The sequence below is a fragment of the Gorilla gorilla genome, chromosome 10 (assembly GCF_029281585.2).
Source record: "Gorilla gorilla gorilla isolate KB3781 chromosome 10, NHGRI_mGorGor1-v2.1_pri, whole genome shotgun sequence".
In the NCBI taxonomy this organism is placed as follows: domain Eukaryota; kingdom Metazoa; phylum Chordata; class Mammalia; order Primates; family Hominidae; genus Gorilla; species Gorilla gorilla.
The window spans coordinates 116,725,240-116,738,139 of record NC_073234.2 but is presented as its reverse complement, the minus strand read 5'-3'; the positions used below and the strand labels follow the sequence as shown (position 1 = coordinate 116,738,139).

General features: G+C 40.4%; 1 protein-coding gene across 1 annotated transcript in view; it reads right to left on the bottom strand.

Annotated features, from left to right (window-relative positions):
- UTP20 (UTP20 small subunit processome component) overlaps nt 1-12,900 on the bottom strand; it is a 108,466-nt gene that overhangs the window by 74,005 nt on the left and 21,561 nt on the right. Inside the window, exons 15-21 of the mRNA XM_031000985.3 lie at nt 12,033-12,138; nt 8,528-8,678; nt 7,832-7,894; nt 6,263-6,421; nt 4,767-4,843; nt 2,838-2,917; nt 2,360-2,600 (exon numbers count right to left, since the gene is read on the bottom strand). Coding sequence (XP_030856845.2) covers nt 2,360-2,600; nt 2,838-2,917; nt 4,767-4,843; nt 6,263-6,421; nt 7,832-7,894; nt 8,528-8,678; nt 12,033-12,138 — 877 coding nt within the window. The remainder of the gene's footprint in view (nt 1-2,359; nt 2,601-2,837; nt 2,918-4,766; nt 4,844-6,262; nt 6,422-7,831; nt 7,895-8,527; nt 8,679-12,032; nt 12,139-12,900) is intronic.

Below are 12,900 nucleotides of genomic sequence, written 5' to 3'. Positions count from 1 at the left end.
CGCCCAGGCTGGAGTGCAGTGACACAATTTTGGCTCACTGCAACCTCCACCTCCCGGGTTCACACCATTCTCCTGCCTCAGCCTCCCGAGTAGCTGGGACTACAGGCGCACACCACCACGCCCAGCTAATTTTTTGTATTTTTAGTACAGACAGGGTTTCACCGTGTTAGCCAGGATGGTCTGGATCTCCTGACCTTGTGATCCACCAGCCTCGGCCTCCCAAAGTGCTGGGATTACAGGCATGAGCCACTGCACCCAGCCAAGCTTATTTTAATTAGGCTGTCATCCCTATCAGATTAATAAAACAACTCGTTAAGGTCACCTTCATGTGGGTCACTCTGACTAAGGTCACTCCAAAGCCAATGGTCACTTTATTCCTCACCTGATGGACTTTTCAGACACATCTGAGTCAACTGTTTACTGCCGCCTTTAGTCTCTTCACTTGGTTTCCAGGATAGCAAGTGGTCTTTCTTCTTTTATCACTCTTTCCTGGCTTCCTTTGCTGGTTCCTTATCTCCCAACTTCTAAATATTGGTATCAGTCCCTGAAAGTCTTTTCTCTCTACAGTCACACTCTAGATGACTTTATTCCCTATCTGATCATTTAAAATACCATCCATATATTGATAATTTCCAATTTGTTATCTCCAGATCAAACCTTTCCCTTGAGCTTTGAACTTCTAAATTAAATGCCTCTCTACATGACAACTCTACTTGGTTATTTATTCAGTGTCCTAAACTTAAAACATCTAAAAATGAACTTTTAATTCTCCCCCACAGACCTGCAACTCCTGCATTCCTCCTATCTCAGTAAATGAGAACTTTCTTCTAGTTGCTCAGGCCAAAGCCTTAGGGAACATCCTTGATTCTGTCCCTCCCCCATTCCTTCCCTCCCTCCTTCCTGTCCCACTCCCCACCACACACACCCGTCCCACATCTGATCTGCTGGCAAATCTCACAGGCTGATCTAGTTGCAACCTTTCACAAATGTTATCTTATCGAATTGAAATCATTCAAAAAATGCCCATCTTCACTGCTATAGCTTTGGTTAAGTCGCCATCACTTCTTGCTTGGACTTGCAATCTCCTCATGACTGGTCTCTCTACTCTCACCAATGTCATTCTACAGTCTATTCTCAACACAGCAGCCATAAAAATCCTTAAGAAAACTTAGGTCAGGTCAGCCTTCTGCTTAAACCTCCAAATGGCTTCTCATTTCACCAAAAGTAAGAGCCAAAGTCCTTCCTATCACTTAAAGGCCTACACACTTTCATCTCCTGCTGACTTTCTGCCCTCATCTCCAACCATGTCCTCCCTGGATCATTCTGCTAGAACCACTCAGATCTTGCTGTTCTTTGAACAAGCCAGGCATGTTGTGGTTTATGGCCTGCTTGACCTAACCCTACAGCATTTTCCCAGGAAACTACTATAGGAAAACATGCTTTTTATGTATTACTTAATAATGTTCTGCACACCACACCCCTCATCTTTAGTTTTAATACAATCAGACTCTCACATAGCATATCCAGTTAAAACAAAACAATGCTCCAGAAAACTCTTGTTATTCCTCAGCATCATAGGCAGAAACATCAAGAGGCCCCAAGCAGTGTTGCTGTTGGGTCACTGGAAAATACCTTCAAGCCCCAGGCAGGCAATAAAATAATGAATAACAGGGCAAGAAATAATAAGGCCTTTCTACATGAATCAAACTCAGTGTGACCCTTCTTATACTGTAACCCGGAATTTTTTATTAATACCACTGGTGTGCTGGTTAAATTTTGATTTAGATCAAAATCAAATGGTGAACTAAACTAGTTTAGTTGTCATCTGAGAGAGCCAGTGCTTTGTAGCTGTGCCAATGATTTGAAAACGTGACAGATGTATAAAGAACTCAGCCTAGGCTGGGCGTGGTGGCTCACGCCTGTAATCCCAGCACTTTGGGAAGCCGAGGTGGGTGGATCACCTGAGGTCAGGAGTTCAAGAACAGCCTGACCAACATGGAGAAACCCCGTCTGTACTAAAAATACAAAATTAGCCAGGCGTGATGGCGCATGCCTGTGCCCAGCTACTCTGGGAGACTGAAGCAGGAGAATCGCTTGAATCTGGGAGGTGAAGGTTGCAGTGAGCCGAGATCGCGCCACTGCACCCCTGGGCAACAAGAGCAAAACTCTGTCTAAAAAAAAAAAAACAAAAACAAAAACAAACAAAAACAAACAAAAAATACCTCAGCTTAATGGATGATTGGAAGCAGAAAGAAAGAAGGCAAAAAACAAAGAACTCAGCCACTTTGGGAGGTTAATACTTCTCACATTCTCTTCTTCATGCCCCACCAGGGACATATTCTTAGAAGAGGAAACTTACTTGATAAATCTCAAGAAAAGCGGGGAAAGCTCCCTGGACCGTGGCTCTACTCTTTCTGGGAATTTGGTCAGAGCTCTCCAGAGCAGGAATCTGAAGTTGGTGTGGTCAAGTCTTTCCTGACAGTCAGTTTTCAATGCTAACTGCTCATGATAAAGAGCTCCAACATCTCCTTCCTGGGTCTGCTCCCAACTTTCATCTCCAACGGACTTCTCATCTGTCATATCATTCTGTAGTTCCTTCTCTGCAAGAAAGAAAGTTGTCATAACCACCAGACAAATATCAACATTTATCTTAAGTGTTTTCTCAAGAGAGGGCATTTCTTTCTCTATAATGTAAGGAAAGAATGTCACTCCCAAAAGTTATCATGATAATATATGTTTCATCTCTGTTTTCCAATTCCGTGAGTAATTAAGCAGTAAAAACAAAACAGTTAAACAACCACTTTTCTTCGCAGCTTCCTCACAACCCCTTTACATACCAGCATGCGTAGCTGCTTTTTCTAGATGCTCATAGTAGACTTTCCAAAATTGCTTATTTTCCATTTCGTGTGCATGAGAACTAAGGAAAAAAAAAATCACAAAATGAAAAGTGTGGTATGGTCATTTTAAGATTGCTCATAGAAAAAAAAAAGAGTGAAAGGATATAACTAAAATGTCAATTAGGTTATCCCTCAATGTGGAGTCGTAAACACCTTTTGCACTTTTCTATATTTTTCAAAATGCCTGCACTGAGCACAAATTATTTTTATAGTCATAAAGCACTAAAGAGTATTTTTAAAAATATAAGTAGATCCTTGAGAAAATCATTTTTAAAGGCACACTGATGAAACTGGGGCGTGGGGCATGAATAAGATCCATTAAGAGAAGAAGGGGCCCTCTGGAGAGAAAAGTCAGTTTGTTCAAAACTAACTTAAAAATAATGAGTTTCCCTCCACCAAATTTAAATATACTTATTAACACAAAGACAAAATAAACATTCACTAACTACATGAAACACACTTTTCAGAACTTAAAAGGAGACATTAGATGTATTACATAAAGTGCTTATGTAGTTTGATATCCTAGCAACAATACTCTCAAATATTCTGTCACTAATTTTCTAAGAATATGCATAAACTTTACACATGACATGTATTATATATGTTAGGAACTGACTCTACTCAGAAAACAAACCAACAGGTATGTTGTTGTTTCTATCCTTCCAAACAGAAAGAGGTACCCAACAGGAAGACAGCCCAGCCACTAGGGAGAATGCCTTATGGCATTCAGTAAAGAACCAACATTGTTGATAGTGTGCTACTGGTAACACGTATGTCAAATTCTCTCTTCTGAAAGTGTAATAAACAAAATAATGAAGCTGATGTTGGGAGAATCTTGCTTTTGGCACACTGGTTTTGATGGCTTTGAAAGGTAGTAAAAGGTAGACAAATTATAGTAAAAGGTAGACAAGGGTAGTATAGGTAGACAAATTAGTTTCAAATTGTAAAGGGATCTGTCTATAAATGTTAACTCTCTTATTCTGTCAAATAAGAACTAATAACTAAATCATTGGGGTTTTGAAAGGCCTCACATGACATATTTCCAATCTGATAAAAAAGTGAGTGTGTATTATCTGAAGACAAATGTCTGAAGACAGATTTCTACACATCAGCCATAACACGTATTTTTTTTTTTTGGGAGACAGAGTTTCACTCTTGTTGCCCAGGCTGGAGTGCAATGGTGCAATCTCGGCTCACCACAACCTCCACCTCCCAGGTTCAAGTGATTCTCCTGCCTCAGCCTCCCGAGTCGCTAGCATTACAGGCATGTGCCACCATGCCTGGCTAATTTTATATTTTTAGTAGAAATGGTGTTTCTCCATGTTGGTCAGACTGGTCTCGAACTCCCGACCTCAGGTGATCCACCTGCCTCAGCCGCCCAAAGTGCTGGGATTACAGGCATGAGTCACCGTGCCCGGCCTATAACATGTATTTTCTATGTGACCACTGAAGACATTTTGGGGCTAAAGGGATTTTGGATGCTAGACAGCAAGGTTTTGAAAAAGTCTTTATTTTTAAAGTATGGCTCAATGACTCAAAATATAGAAATAAAATTATGCAATTATTATACTTCCTTCCTGTAACAAATTTTAATAACAAAAAAGTATCATAAAAAGCAAAAAGAGAAACTCCTCCAAGTTATTTCAACACACAAAGAGACACACGTACAATATTGGAACTACTGAAGATGTGGCATCAGAGAGAATAATTCATGTTTATTTTTAATTCACCTTGTCTCACAAAGGATTTAAAGTACTGTAAATACCATATACACCCATTCATTTAAATCACACCCAGAAGGAGTATAATCTGGGCCCCATCATTCTGCAGTAAAGTATAATAGTTTCATCCCATTTAACCCATGTTTACCTTATGAGTTCAATAACAGGATCCCAGAGTGCACTGAAATTAATATATAGCATGCCTAACAAATAACGAAGCGGCACCTGCAATTACAAAAGACTAGTTTAGTGTTGGGTAATGAAATACAATACAGAACAGAAGTACTGAAATGCAAACATCCCAAGTTGGACAACCTGAGGTTTGGAAAGAAGCCTGTGCGATAAGAAAAAAAGTTGCAGGCACCAATCCAAAATTCAATGTATACTAATTTTCCTCTTCTCCCCAAAATGTCACTCACTATTTAAAATAGAAGAATCGCTACAGCAAACACAGTATTCAAATTCACTCCAGGTATTCATTCATTTAAATGAACAGATTTGACTAATGATTAAATTCCCTTCTAACAAATGTTGCTGTCACCAGATTAAGACAAAACTTCAACAGTAGTCAGAAATGCACACATGCCGAAGAACGCAAGGAAACATGCTGTGAATGACTGAGGCTTTGCAAGTTCAGTAAGAGGGTCTAAAGTTTCCCGGTCACCTTTTGGAATAAGGGTCATTATTACTAACATTCCCATGTGCTAGGGAGGCACCATCCAGACTGGTAGTTTTATTATTATTTAGGGATGGGGTGTTTGTATATATTCTAGCAGCAGTCTTTTTTCCAAATGAAACAGAAGTATATTTATATACCTAATTTATAAAACAGGTAAGAGAAGAACTGCTCTGACTGAAGGGAGAATGCCTCCTTTCGGCCTTACTCCCAAAGAGGTCTGTGATGTATCTTCAAGGGTCATGGAATGAAAACCCTGATATAAAACATAGAGGGCTGGGCCGGGCGCAGCGGCTCATGCCTGTAATCCCAGCACTTTGGGAGGCCGAGGAGGGCGGATCACGAGGTCAGGAGATCAAGACCATCCTGGCTAACACAGTGAAACCCCATCTCTACTAAAAATACAAAAAAATTAGCCAGGTGTGGTGGCATGCACCTGTAGATCCAGCAACTCGGGAGGCTGAGGCAGGAGAATGGTGTGAACCCGGGAGGCAGAGCTTGCAGTGAGCAGAGATCGCGCCACTGCACTCCAGCCTGGGCGACAGAGCGAGACTCCATCTCCAAAAAAAAAAAAAAAAAAACATAGAGGGCTGATGTTCTGCAGCAGCAAACAAATCTAGTGAAGAAGAGCAAGCTTTAAACCTGACATTAAGTCCTGTTGCCACTACCTACCTACCTACCTGCGTCACTCAGGTTCAATGAGCCCCTGCTTACTCATTTCTAAAAAGGTACTAACATGGCCAGGTACAGTGGCTCATGCCTGAAACAGAGAATACTAAATTATTCCTACTACTTAAAAAGCTGGTAGAGCTATTTAACTCAAAGCATCTAAGAGAACTGGGGATTTCCCTTATTATTTATAAATTATTATTATTATTATTATTATTTTGGTGACTACTTGGTGTGCTTCCCCAAACAGGATTTAAAGCATGAATTAAAAAGGAAAAATAAAAGAACACTATTTTTACCTCCTGTAACGGCCCATCAGGGACAGCAGTCTGTACCACATCATGTCTTAGTTTTCTCAAATGAAGAAGCTTCTCTCTATAATCATTCACAGTTGCTGGAACAAGTTCTGCCTGGCGTAATATAGCAAAGACAGACTGCCGCTCTGAGAGCCCATCATCCTGAATAACCAGAGAAAACCATGGAGAAGACCGGTCAGTATTTTGATTTTCCAAAAAGAACATTAAATGTGACCAAAGGTCTAAAAATAGAAAAACTGGAATATGTTAATATTTTTAATGAAATAAGCAACACTTTTTTTTTTGGTAAATGATTCTTTTCTCCCCATACCATTTACTTCTTGGTAGATAATTTAGTGTCTAGTGCATAAATGACAACTAAACAACAGGAAAATCATTCTCAAGTCACTCAAATTGATTGGCAACATTTGTTGAAATAAAAATAAAATGTATATATGCTTTTGCTTCACAAATCTATTCCTAGTAATCTGCATTATGGAACTATTTCCCTACATAAACATATCCATATAAGGATGTTCACTGCAGTATTGTTTGAAATCCTAAAAAAATGCAAAACCTACCTAACCATCCGTCAACAAGAAAATGGCTAAATAAGACATTTTCAACTGTGGAGTAGTATTCAAACTTCAAAAGGAATGAGATAAATATTGGCTGGGTACAGTGGCTCACACCTGTAATCCCAGCACTTTGGGAGGATGAGGTGGGCAGATCACTTGAGGTCTGGAGTTCGAGACAGCCTTGCCAACATGGCAAAACTCCATCTTTACTAACAATACAAAAATTAGCCAGGCATGGTGGCAGGCACCTATAATCTCAGCTACTCAGAAGGATGAGCCAGGAGGATCGCTTGAGCCGGGGAGGTGGAGATTGCAGTGAGCCGAAATCACGCCACTGCATTCCAGCCTAGGTGACAGAGTGAGACCCCGTAAAAAGAAAAGAAATGAGGTATGAGGTAGAAATAGAGGTAATCATATGGAAAAACTCCATTTGTTTAAATTATGTGTGTGTGTGTGTGTATTCAAAAAGTTTGAAAGAATATTTGCCGATTAATGGTGGATTTTCAGTGGTGACTTTACTGGTAGACAGGAGTAAGAGTTACCACAAAAAATCAATTTTTTTTTTTTTTTTTTTTTTTGAGATGGAGTCTTTCTCTGTCGCCCAGGCTATAGTGCAGTGGCGCGATCTCGGCTCACTGCAAGCTCCGCCTCCCAGGTTCACACCATTCTCCTGCCTCAGCCTCCCGAGTAGCTGGGACTACAGGTGCCTGCCACCACGCCTGGCTAATTTCTTTTTTTGTGTTTTTGGCAGAGACGGAGTTTCACCATGTTAGCCAGTATGGTCTCGATCTCCTGGCCTCATGATCCGCCCTCCTCGGCCTCCCAAAGTGCTGGGATTACAGGCGTGAGCCACCGCGCCCAGCCAAAAAAATCAATTTTTACGATAGATATTTATATAGTGTGTTAATTTTCTACAAAGGTATCATTTTGGAAACCACAATAATATGTAAAACTATGTTTTTTTGAAACCTATCCACTCAAACAGTTAAAATACCTCCATTGATTCCGGAAGCTGGACATCAAAATGGTTTAGGATCCTTATTGTCAAAAGCCGAATCTGGAGAAAGTAAAAGGCATCTTTCAAATTCCAAAGTTTAACCATAAAAAGAAACTGATTCACAGTCAGCAAGATTTAAGTTTTATACAATTAAAAAAAAAATACCATTTGACCAGAGTAATATGTGCCTATTCTAGCCCTTATTTCATATTCAACACCAACCAACACCTAGTTAAAATAGTACATGGAACAATTAGTAGTTTCTTTGAACTATGACACTATAACCATGTCTGTAAATAAGTACAAAGAAGTTGATTAAGTTGACAATTCAATTAAAGTTAGTGATTTTTATTCCTAAGTAATGTACAATATTCAGGTATTTCCGCATACCTAAATGAGCAGGAGAACCACCTAGAAGACTTAAAAAAAAAAAACTATGTTGATTTTTCAGTTCTACCCTAGCCCTACTGAATTGGAATCTTTGAGGGTAGGGACCCAGAATTTGTATTTTTATTTATCTCCCTAACTAATCCTACTGCAATCGGTTTGCAGGCCAACATTTAAGAATCATTGCTTTAAACAGAAATCATCCCACAGCAACACTTTCTAACTAAGATGCTCTGAAAACCACTGCAGTCCATATAGAAACAGGAGAAGAGAGACTGAGGACACACTACCACAAAACACCATTACCTTGGATACACCAGTTGAAATGTTTGCTTGTAACTTGGGAAATAATTCCATTAAAGCCTCCTGGGAAAGTGGCCCTTTGCAGCCACACAAGGCTAATCTCTGATAATAGAGATCAGCCAACAGCAACACAGATGGCTCCAGGGGAAAGGTTCTGCAACGAGATGTTCATTAGACCCAAATTGTACCATATAACCCAGAGTATCTAGACTATAGTATAAGCCACAGAAAATGATCACTGATGAAGAAAATGTAAAAGGTAACAGGCAAAAGTCTCACATGGATATCTGGCTCACTTCATAGATGAAGAATCTGAGGCCCAGCAACAATGAGTGACATATGCATGGACACACAGCTGGTTGCAGGCAGAGGTGGGAGCAGAATATGCTAGACTCCAATGTTGCCTCTTCAATCCACATAGTTGTAAATGACAGCCACATATATATATATATATATATATATATATATATATATATATATGGCTTTTGTTAAATATATATATATATATATATATATATATATATATATATTAAGTGTTTGTCATGTGCCAGGCACCGAGCTAATGAGGATAGTAGAGAGGAGTGGTCTCACACACGAGCTCTGGGGTAGGGCAGCCCAGGGTTGAATCTGGCACCATTACTCATAAGCGGCGTAACCTCAGGCAAGTTGCTTAACCTCTTGGTACCATCCTTATGCAACAAATATTCATTGAGTACCTACTATGTACTGTGACTTTTCTAGATACTGTAGATATAGCAGTTAACAAAAGACAAAGTTCCTTTTCCTGGAACTTATATTCTAGTAGGGGAAAGTAGCCAATAAATAAGTACTATGACAGTGATGAGCGTCATGGAGAAAGGCTCCATGAAACCAGGTTTGGAGAAACCAGGTTCTGGAGAAAACCCTGGTTTTCTCCAGAAAACCAGGGGAAAAAGGCTTGACAAAGAGATTGACATGCAGGAAGTTGTGGGGAGATGGTGTGGAGGTGAAGAGAAGCACCATTTGATACAGGGGTGCTCCTAAAAAACGGAGACCGAAGGAAGTGAAAAAGTCACCTAAAAGGGTATCTGAAAGAAAAGCATTCTAGGCAGAGGGAAATGCAATGCCAAGTCTGAGGTGTGCTTGTCTGCAGGAACATCGAGGAGGCCATCTCAGCTGGAACTAATAAAGAGTGCCTGAAGATGTCAGAACTAGCCAGGGGTTAGCTCATACGGAGCCCCAAGGAACATGATGAGGATGCTGGATTTTATAGAGTGAGATGGGATACCTCTCGAGCAAGGTTTCTCTACAGTAGCACTACTGACATTTTGGGCCAGAGAACTCTTTGTGGTGGAGGGCAGTGCTGCCCACTGCAGGGGGCTCAGCAGCATCCCTGGCCTCCACCCACTACATGCCAGTAACAGTGCTCTTTCCCCACGCTGTGACAGCTGGAAAGTCTCCAGGGTTGCTCCCAGTTGAGAAGCACTGTATTAGAGGGTGATGAGCAAAGGAGTGGCATGATCTGTCCTATACTTAGAAGCAGCAGGGCAAGAGCAGAAGAAAGGAGTTCAGACCAGGGCTTTCTTTTGAAACTTTAGTTCCTCCATCTATACTGATAACAGTACCCACACATCATGGAATTGTTGTGACACAATCAATGCAATTGTTTATTACTATTATTGCATGCATTGTATAACTTAATCTCTACAAGGTGAGATTTCTATTCCTTCCTTTTTTTCTTCACTACCCCTTTTTGAGAGACAATCAAGTTGAGGTTAACTAAGTCACCCAAGGCTACAGCTAGTAAGTGGTGGATTCAAGAGTCAAAACCAGGCAGTCTTGGCTGTGAAACCTAGGTGCTCATCAGTCTACTAGCATAGCATAGCATAGCAAAGAGAACAGAATCCTGTGTCAACTCTGCAAGTTTATGCCCCTGCCCTCAAAACCAGAGCCACTCCTGTTGGACAACTGTGTCTCCAAGGCTTAGAGCCACCTGGCTGGGAGGCAAGCTGGCCTTCCCCAAGGGGAACATGGACCCCATTCTGCGCTACGTGTGTCTTTTGTTTCAACTTCTACAGCCACCTTCAATTGTTTATACCAAGGGTGAAAGTATGAGAAGTTTAAACAGAATGATTTTAAAAGGGAGACTATGTAATATGGTAAATGCGGTGGTGTCAAAGAACTAATCCTCTCTACAGGAAGTTAATTTAAACCAATGCAATTAACCATGGAGAAATGCCAACTTCACCCAGATTTGGAAAGGCAAAGAGATTCCAGATTATTATAGTATTCCCCTACAGTCTCAACACAGCAGCCGGAGTGATTCTGTTTAGGTCAAAGTCATTCCACTGCCAAAAATCCTCCCATGGCCTCCCCTTTCATTCAGAGTAAAAGCCAAGGCCCTACGGTGACCTAAGGAGGTCTACTGCCTCCACCTCTCTGTCCTCTTCTCCTACCGCCCACTGTCGTGCTCTGCTCAGCCAAGATGACTTCTCCTTGCTGTTCAAGCCAGGCACCCACCACCCCCACAGAGCGTTGGCATTCATGTCGCCTCAGGTCTGGAACCCAGGGAGCAGCCCAGACGGCAGGTATCCTCATGGCTTACGTCCCTCACTGCTTTCCGCCTTCTGCTTAAGTGTCTCCTCCTCAGTAAGTTCACCTTGATTTAAAACTGCTACTGCTCCCCTCACCTCTGGACTCTCCCTATCTCCTGACCCTGCTTTGTTTTTCTTCACAGCACTTAGCACCTCCTAACACGCTATATAGTTTACTTTTTATTCTGTTTAGTGCCTCTTCTGGCTAGAGCATTAGCTACAAGAAGGCAGAGAATTTTGTCTGTTTTATTCACTATGTTTCACAGCGCCTGGAACAGGGCTTGGCATGTGAGAAAAGCAAATGATTACCTACTGAACAAAGTGAATGAATAAATCTTTAAAACACTTGGAAATAAAATGGAGTAGACTTCAGGAAAAAGCAGCAAGGCTTGACCTTTAGAAAAGATATATTGTTGGCTCCTCTCAAATGGCTCTGTGCTGCTATCAAAATCAAAGGCTGGCTAAACTATACTTAAAAAGCAAACAAAGAAACCAAACCAACAAAAAAAAAAGAAACTGGATTGTTTCACTGTGCAGTAAAAAGACCACAGGGAAGTTTTCTGAAATGCTGATCACCTCAAGTTGAGGCCGAACAAGAGTGGGAATGTGCATGTTGGAACCACTAAAGAAGTTATAAAAGGTCAACATCATGCCACGTTACAGTTGGGAATGATCAGCATTACAAACCCTTCAAACTTTACGACATTAATCTACACACCCAATAAAACACCCTTTACAAAGATGAATCTGTATTTAAAGACTGTCAAATGTACTTATTTTAACTGGAGGATCTAAATCAATATTAAATTTCACTACGTGAATACAACTCAGGTATAAAATAGATCAAAGGGATTTTCTTTGTGTCCAAGATTTCACAACAATAGAGGCTTTTATATTTTATTCATTACTAAGCCAACTGGAAGATGTTTACTTACAATACTAAATTCTTCACATGTTCCACAGGAACCAAATGAAGAAGTTCAGAAGATTCTTCCAAACTTAGTAGAGTATTTACAGCTTGACAAAGAACAAATAAGTTTCCTAAGGGCAGAAAAACAGGAGAAACCACATTACTTATTTCTTTGACATTATTAACTATCAAACACCTTATTTATTGAATACCTGCTACTTATGGGAAGTTCTTAAAGTGAATTTATGCCTTCCAAAGAACTGTCTGTCAAACATCCGAATATAACAGAAAGAAACAGAAAAGAGAAGTTTCCAAGTCCTATATTTTACCTTTTTTAAGAAAAATACAGGCTGGGCATGGTGGCTCATACCTGTAATCCCAGCACTTTGGGGGTGCTGAGGTGGGAGGACCACTTGAGGCCAGGAGTTCAACACTAGCCTGGGCCACACAGTGAGACTTCATCTCTATAAAAGATTAAAAATTAACTGGGCATGGTGGTTCACACCTGGAGTCCCAACTACTCAGGAGGCTGAGATGGGAGGATTGCTTCAGCCTGGGATGTCAAGGCTGCAGTAAGCCACGATCGTGCCACTGCCCTCCAGCCTGGGTGACAGAGCAAGACAGTCTCAAAATAAATAAATAAATAAATACTCAGAAGTAGAGAATAAAAATGTGTATGTTCCATTAACCAAAATGAGTATCAAGTATAATGGTCCCACTCACTGATGTTATCAAAACTAGTACTTTTGAGGAGTGCAGGCTTGGATTTATCAATAGCTAAGAAATTATCTTGGTATAAAACTTGTTGATTTTATTTTTCAAGTTTATAAGAAGTCACATATTCAATGGCTACTACCCATAATACATTCAATTAATGATATTATTTATTTATT